At 41.2% G+C, this 8432-nt stretch overlaps 1 protein-coding gene across 1 annotated transcript in view; it reads right to left on the reverse strand.

Annotated features, from left to right (window-relative positions):
* fgd6 (FYVE, RhoGEF and PH domain containing 6) overlaps positions 1 to 8432 on the reverse strand; it is a 45737-nt gene that overhangs the window by 22152 nt on the left and 15153 nt on the right. The window contains exons 4-5 of the mRNA XM_061983656.1: positions 1665 to 1732; positions 1547 to 1577 (exon numbers count right to left, since the gene is read on the reverse strand). Of these exons, the coding sequence (XP_061839640.1) occupies positions 1547 to 1577; positions 1665 to 1732 (99 nt within the window). The remainder of the gene's footprint in view (positions 1 to 1546; positions 1578 to 1664; positions 1733 to 8432) is intronic.

The raw sequence follows: 8432 nt of genomic DNA on the forward strand, positions 1-8432 counted from the left end.
TGACCGCTAAAAAACTGCCTACCTCTTTAGGACCACCCTTTCTAGATATATAAAGATTTGTATTTGCAACATTAATAATACATACTTCCTATGCAAATATAAAAAAGGTAAGCTTATAGTTAATTTTTTTTTATTGACATTTTTTTTGTTGAATTTGTTGTTTTTTAATCTTCATTATTTACTTCAAGTTATTACAGTATGTCTCTATATACATATTTATTTAACTTTTTTGAAATTAATTTTGGCCAAAGGGGGTGCATTTCAATTTCTTACACACACTTGTTATTTCATATGTTGACCAGAGGGGGAGCACTTTTAAAAGCGACACAGTCAATTTGAAAAAGCCCTCCTTTTTGGGACCACCCTCATTTTGATAGATGTCACCAGCAGGGGTGCAAATGAGACATTCTCTATTAGATGCATGTTATTGGGACCATGATTTATGTCATCACTTGTTCACACCTCCTCATATGGAAGATACTTTTCCTTGTTGATGTCTCAAGAAGGGTAGAAATACAAGAACACACACACACACACACACACACACACACACACACACACACACACACACACACACACACACACACACACACACACACACACACACACACACACACACACACACGTCTTGCCTACTTTGTGTGGACCCAAGTTTGGTCAGTAGGTTGTGAGGGCCCCCCTTTCCACTATAGTTAGAAGGACGAAAATAATATATCTAGCACTAGATGGGAGTAGAGAGTTACAACCTCACTTCAGAATGCAAAACGCACAAAGTAAAAAAAATATTTTACTTCTGTAGTTGTGAGGACCTACCGCTGTTGCTAGGTAGATTTGACCGTACACACACACACACACACACAGTAATAAGTTCTGTGAGTTGGCCATTGTTAAGGACATCAAAGTACTCAATGAAGGTAACACATCTAAATTGAAAATAAATCATATCTTGCTCATTTCTCAACCTATTTTCATTCACAGAGCGATGTCCCCATTAAGTAAGCATTGCCAGAACACACACACACACACACACACACACACACACACACACACACACACACACACACACACACACACACACACACACACACACACACACACACACACACACACACACACACACAGTTGTTTAAATCAAGTTACACTTTATAATGTTTCTGCTTGTTTATCATATATATATATTAATAGATCTATACATTTTCATGATGCAATACTGTATAAAAACACAACACACACACTGAAAAAACGCATTAGCTGGATGGCTCGCCACAAATATGCACACACTCACACAGGATTTACGTGTGTGTGTGTGTGTGTGCTGGAGGTCAGCTCTGTGGCGGGAGGAAGCAGCTGCTGCGTCCGCGGGCAGAGAAGAATGAGAGCTGACCCGATTTCTTGGACAGAACCCACGCACCCACCATTGCCCTGTCAGCTACCACTTTCTACTAATCCTGTTGCGGCCATATTGGACCCCAAGACCTTTGGCCAGGGCCATTTAGGGACAGACCACCTTTCTTCATGAGGCGCATATTTAAATCATGACACTTACTATGTGCAGAAGCTTGAGAACGTCCACAAAGCTGAGGAGAGAGAGAGAGAGAGCACAAAAGAGTCATGACGTGGCTGCTAAGTAAGCGACGTTCTCTGCCGTTGTTGCCGCCACTCACACTTTCTCCGAGCTCATGATCTCCTGGGCGATGTGCACCACCTTCTTCCTCTTGGTCTCGTCCTCCAGCTGCAGGGGTGGAGCAGACAGTGAGACGGGGGCGCGGGGACGCAACATAATGACGGCGTGCGGCGCTAACATGATGCCGCGGACACTTTTTGAATGCAGCGATGATGATGATGATGATGATGATGTGATTTGTGAGGTAATAATAGTCTGAATAATGTCTGAATGTGACACCCTGCAGCTGGCAGGGAGGGGGCACCACGCTATCAGACAGGTCACTCAAGGCAGGGTGACCCCGTCTGATCTATTTATGAACGTGTTATCGCCACGGGAACAAGAACACACGTGTGTCGACAAAAACTTTTTTTTTTAGTTAGATTCCTCATTAAAGGGGAACATTATCACCAGACCTATGTAAGCGTCAATATATACCTTGATGTTGCAGAAAAAAGACCATATCTTTTTTTAACCGATTTCCGAACTCTAAATGGGTGAATTTTGGCGAATTAAACGCCTTTCTAATATTCGCTCTCGGAGCGATGACGCATCGGGAAGCAATCCGCCATTTTCTCAAACACCGAGTCAAATCAGCTGTTATTTTCCGTTTTTTCGACTGTTTTCCGTACCTTGGAGACATCATGCCTCGTCGGTGTGTTGTCGGAGGGTGTAACAACACGAACAGGGACGGATTCAAGTTGCACCAGTGGCCCAAAGATTCAAAAGTGGCAAGAAATTGGACATTTGTTCCGCACACTTTACCGACGAAAGCTATGCTACGACAGAGATGGCAAGAATGTGTGGATATCCTGCGACACTCAAAGCAGATGCATTTCCAACCATAAAGTCAAAGAAATCTGCCGCCAGACCCCCATTGAATCTGCCGCAGTGTGTGGGCAATTCAGGGACAAAGGACCTCGGTAGCACGGCAAGCAATGGCGGCAGTTTGTTCCCGCAGACGAGTGAGCTAAACCCCCTGGATGTCTTGGCTCACACCGTCCCTTATGCCACCGAAGATGATCAAGAAAAGAATATCGACCCTAGCTTCCCTGGCCTGCTGACATCAACTCTAAAACTGGACAGATCAGCTTTCAGGAAAAGAGCGCGGATGAGGGTATGTCTACAGAATATATTAATTGATGAAAATTGGGCTGTCTGCACTCTCAAAGTGCATGTTGTTGCCAAATGTATTTCATATGCTGTAAACCTAGTTCATAGTTGTTAGTTTCCTTTAATACCAAACAAACACATACCAATCGTTGGTTAGAAGGCGATCGCCAAATTCGTCCTCGCTTTCTCCCGTGTCGCTGGCTGTCGTGTCGTTTTCGTCGGTTTCGCTTGCATACGGTTCAAACCGATATGGCTCAATAGCTCAGTTTCTTCTTCAATTTCGTTTTCGCTACCTGCCTCCACACTACAACCATCCGTTTCAATACATGCGTAATCTGTTGAATCGCTTAAGCCGCTGAAATCCGAGTCTGAATTCGAGCTAATGTCGCTATAGCTTGCTGTTCTTTCCGCCATGTTTGTTTGTATTCACTATGTGACGTCACAGGAAAATGGACGGGTGTATATAACGATGGTTAAAATCAGGCACTTTGAAGCTGTTTTTTGGGATATTGCGTGATGGGTAAATGTTTGAAAAAAACTTCGAAAAATATAATAAGCCACTGGGAACTGATTTTTAATGGTTTTAACCATTCTGAAATTGTGATAATGTTCCCCTTTAAATATCCTGTTTTCCAACATGTTTAACCCTTGTGTAATGTTCACATTGTTGTTAGTCAGCCAGCGTTTGTGGGTCTGATGGACCTTTATGTTAAAATACTGAACATATGTCTACCTTATCCCAATAAACATCTGTTCAGTATTTTAACATAAAAGTGTTTGATTGTGAGGCATTGAAAGCCACAAAATGCAATGGGTCTCTCAGACCCACAAACGCTGGCTGAGTAACAACAATATGAACGTTGCACGGAAATTTCTCTGCCAGTTTCTGCATTCCACAGGGATTCTTCTTTTGTGTTTCTGCACCTGCGCTTCCCACACAAGGTTGCAACATTGCTCTCATTTGACCCTCTGATGTTCTGTGTACCTACACTCTGTCCTCCTCCTGTCTAGGCCTGCTGTGTGTGTGTGTGTTTGCTGTCTTAAAGGGGAACATTATCACAATTTCAGAAGGGTTAAAACCATTAAAAATCAGTTCCCAGTGGCTTATTTTATTTTTCGAAGTTTTTTCAAAATTTTACCCATCACGCAATATCCCTAAAAAAAAAGCTTCAAAGTGCCTGATTTTAACCATCGTTATATACACCCGTCCATTTTCCTGTGACGTCACATAGTGATGCCGATACAAACAAACATGGCGGATAGAACAGCAAGCTATAGCGACATTAGCTCGGATTCAGACTCGGATTTCAGCGGCTTGAGCGATTCAACAGGTTACGCATGTATTGAAACGGATGGTTGTAGTGTGGAGGCAGGTAGCGAAAACGAAATTGAAGAAGAAACTGAAGCTATTGAGCCATATCGGTTTGAACCGTATGCAAGCGAAACCGACACGACAGCCAGCAACACGGGAGAAAGCGAGGACGAATTTGGCGATCGCCTTCTAACCAACGATTGGTATGTGTTTGTTTGGCATTAAAGGAAACTAACAACTATGAACTAGGTTTACAGCATATGAAATACATTTGGCAACAACATGCACTTTGAGAGTGCAGACAGCCCAATTTTCATCAATTCAGCCCAATGTAGTATATTCTGTAGACATACCCTCATCCGCTCTCTTTTCCTGGGGGTCTGGCGGCAGATTTCTTTGACTTTATCGTTGGAAATGCATCTGCTTTGAGTGTCGCATCACATTCTTGCCATCTCTGTCGTAGCATAGCTTTCGTCGGTAAAGTGTGCGGAACAAACGTCCAATTTCTTGCCACTTTGGCATCTTTGGGCCACTGGTGCAACTTGAATTCGTGTCCCTGTTCGTGTTGTTACACCCTCCGACAACACACCGACGAGGCATGATGTCTCCAAGGTACGGAAAACAGTCGAAAAAACGGAAAATAACAGAGCTGATTTGACTCGGTGTTTGAGAAAATGGCGGATTGCTTCCCGATGAGCGAACAATAGAAAGGCGTTTAATTCGCCAAAATTCACCCATTTAGAGTTCGGAAATCGGTTAAAAAAATATATGGTCTTTTTTCTGCAACATCAAGGTATATATTGACGCTTACATAGGTCTGGTGATAATGTTCCCCTTTAAAAATGGCCAACTCGCATAACTTACTACTATGCGTGTGTATGGTCAAATCTACCTAGCAACAGCGGTCGGTCCTCACAACTACAAAAGTGAATTTTTTTTTTTTTACTTTGTGTGTTTTGCATTCTGAAGTGAGGTTGCAACTCTCTACTCCCATCTAGGGTTAGGCATATTTTTTTCATCATTCTAGCTATAGTGGAAAGGGGGGCCCTCACAACCTACTGACCAAACGTGGGTCCACACAAAGTAGGCAAGACGTGTGTGTGTGTGTGTGTGTGTTCTTGTATTTCTACCCTTCTTGAGACATCAACAAGGAAAAGTGCCTTCCATATAGGACCGGTGAACAAGTTAGGACCGAATACAGAAAACCATTGCATCTAATAGAGAATGTCTCATTTGCACCCCTGCTGGTGACATCTATCAAAGTTAAGGTGGTCCCTTTCAAATTGACTGTGTCGCTTTTAAAAGTGCTCCCCCCTCTGGTCAACATATGTAATAACAAGTGTGTGTAAGAAATTGAAATGCGCCCCCTTTGTCCAAAATTAATAAAAAAAAGTTAAATAAATATGTATGTAGAGAGATACTGTAGTAACTTGAAGTAAAAACATTTAAAAAACAACAAATTCAACAACAGAAAAATTTAATATAAGCTCACCTTTTTTATATTTGCATAGTATGTAAATATTATTAATGTTGTAAGTACACATCTTTATATATCTAGAAAGGGTGGTCCTAAAGAGGTAGGCATTTTTCTCAGGTCTCAAGAAGGTAACAAACACAAGAGTGTGTGTGTGTGTGTGTGTGTGTGTGTGTGTGTGTGTGTGTGTGTGTGTGTGTGGTACACAGAACATACATTTCCACACTTCTATTAGCCCTAGGTCCAGTGGACCCGGACATCTTATGTGTAATATAAATGTGTAGGGGGGGTGTATGGTGTGTGGTCATTAAATATGTATTCTGATATATGTTCTTCACAGAAAATGAGCCAAAGACAGTGAGTCTCAGTTTGAAAAATTAATTAAATTGTATCATTTTTCTTTTAATAAAAATCGAAAACGGGTCCCACAGACCCGAACACCACACATGGGTTAAATAAGTGTCACATAGCAAATTGGAAGTGACTTGGCTTGGATTCAGGAATGTAATAGATGCCATATATCACATACAACAGAGGTGTCACTGAGGGCCACATCGCAGATATGCTTGGCCCCAGAGGGCCGCTTCTAACAGTGAATACTACTATTACACCATTTTTTAAATGCGTTTTATTAGTAGATTTTTAATAAACTAATATGTAAAAAAAAATATGGTAAATTGCGATAATTTCACCTCAAAATGTAGTGTATATTACTGTAAATGGAAAAACCGTACTGCTGTTTTTATGGTAAAAAGAAAAAAGAAAAAAGGCAGCTCTTACATGTATCATTATCACTGCAGGACGAGGAATAGCTAAACATGCTTCACTACACTGCAAAAAGTGAAATCTAAGTAAGATGAAATATCTCAAATAAGGGTGATATTTGCTTATTTTCTGTCTGATAAGATAATACTTCTCACTGAGCAGATTTTATGTTAGAGCCTTTTACTTGTTTTAAGGGTTTTGGTCCTAAATGATCTCAGTAAGATATTACAGCTTGTTGCTGAGATGTTATGACCTATATTGAGTAAAATATGCTTGAAACTAGAATATCAATTGTTGCAAAGCTGTGTCATTAACTCTGAAGGCTTAGTGGCCACATGCGTGGACAGCACCTTTTAGCTCTTATTTCCAAAATTGTGTACACTACTGAATTGGGGTCTTATGGCCACTTATGTGGACACTTATACTGCCATCTGGTGGTGTCAGAAGAGTATAACATACAATGGAATTTGGAAAAAAAAAGTGTAAAAATAAGAATTAGCATGTCACTAAACATGAAGTACACGTTTGTTACTTATGGACTAAGTACATCATATCAAAAGATGATTCTTAGTTTTTATTCTAATTAGGGTCCAATAAGCCCAAAGAGCAAAGAGAAATAAAAAAAAAAGCCTTAAGATTAACACTCACAAGTATAAAACTACTTTTTTAAAAGTTATTATTTCTTACTTCAAGCATGAAAAATATATCATAATGTCAAGATAATGGCACTAGCATTTACCTAATTTAAGAATATTTTCCAACATATTGAGTTTGACACCTGTAACATCCAACAATGTACCATTAAAGAATGGGACACAAACATTAGCAACACTAGTGCAACTATAATAGTAATAACAACCAATTGGACTTATATAGCGCTTTTTTGTACTGACTCAAGGCACACACACACTCATTAGAACAAAAGAGAAGTCATTAGGCATTCGATCCACATGAACACATTGGTGGTAAGCTACATGTGTAGCCACAGCTGCCCTTGGTAAAGTGACATAAACATGGCTGCCCAATTTACGCCAACGGCCTTTCCGACCACCACCAAATATTTATTCACATTCATACAAGAGTGTGGGTGGCACTGGAAGTCTGAAAGTTGAGGACGTGTCTTGCCAAAGGACACAACGGCATATGGAGGGGGGGGGGGGGGGGCTGGCTAACATCATGCTCAGTTAGGATATTCACTGAAGAAAAACAAAATGATCAAACTTACAACTCCCACATTAGTAACTGACTCACGGACATTTTTGAGAGCTCCAGTGTGAGCACTAATCCATATATTTTATACATCAGTGATTCTCAAAACTGTGGTATCAGTACGCGGGTCCATCTAGTGCAGGGGTCGGCAACCTTTACCAGTCAAAGAGCCATTTTGACCAGTTTCACAAATTATAGAAAACAATGGGAGCCGCAAAAACTTTTGAAATTTTAAATGAAATAACACTTCATACAAAGTTTTTTTTTGCTTTGTGCTATGTATAAATCAGGGGTCTCAGACACGCTGCCCACACCTTTATATGGAATTTTTAAGCTGGTGCGGCACGCGAGTTTTATATGAATAGCGCTTGTCAGCGTCATGCGTGCCGTGATGGGTACAGCATATAGCGCCCACTACAACCAGCGTGCCTGATCAGCCACATGTTGTATGGGGCTTCCGCTTGCTCACATAGGTGACAGCAAGGCCTACTTACTCAACAACCACACAGGTTACACTGACGGTGGCGGTATAAAAAAAACTTTAACACTCTTACTAATAATGCGCCACACTGTGAACCCACACCAAACAAGAATGACAAACACATTTCGGGAGAACATCTGCACCGTTACACAACATAAACACAACAGGACAAATACCCAGAATCCCATGCAGCCCTAACTCTTCCGGGATACATTATACACCCCCGCTACCAAACCCCGCCCACCTCAACGGTAGGGGCGGGGTTTGGTGGTAGCAGGGGTGTATAATGTAGCCCGGAAGAGTTAGGGCTGCATGGGATTCTGGGTGTTTGTTCTGTTGTGTTTATGTTGTGTTAAGGTGCAGCTGTTCTCCCGAAATGTGTTTGTCATTCTTGTTTGGTTTTGGTTCAAAGTGT

This window comes from Nerophis lumbriciformis, linkage group LG25 (genome assembly GCF_033978685.3).
Source record: "Nerophis lumbriciformis linkage group LG25, RoL_Nlum_v2.1, whole genome shotgun sequence".
In the NCBI taxonomy this organism is placed as follows: Eukaryota; Metazoa; Chordata; class Actinopteri; order Syngnathiformes; family Syngnathidae; genus Nerophis; species Nerophis lumbriciformis.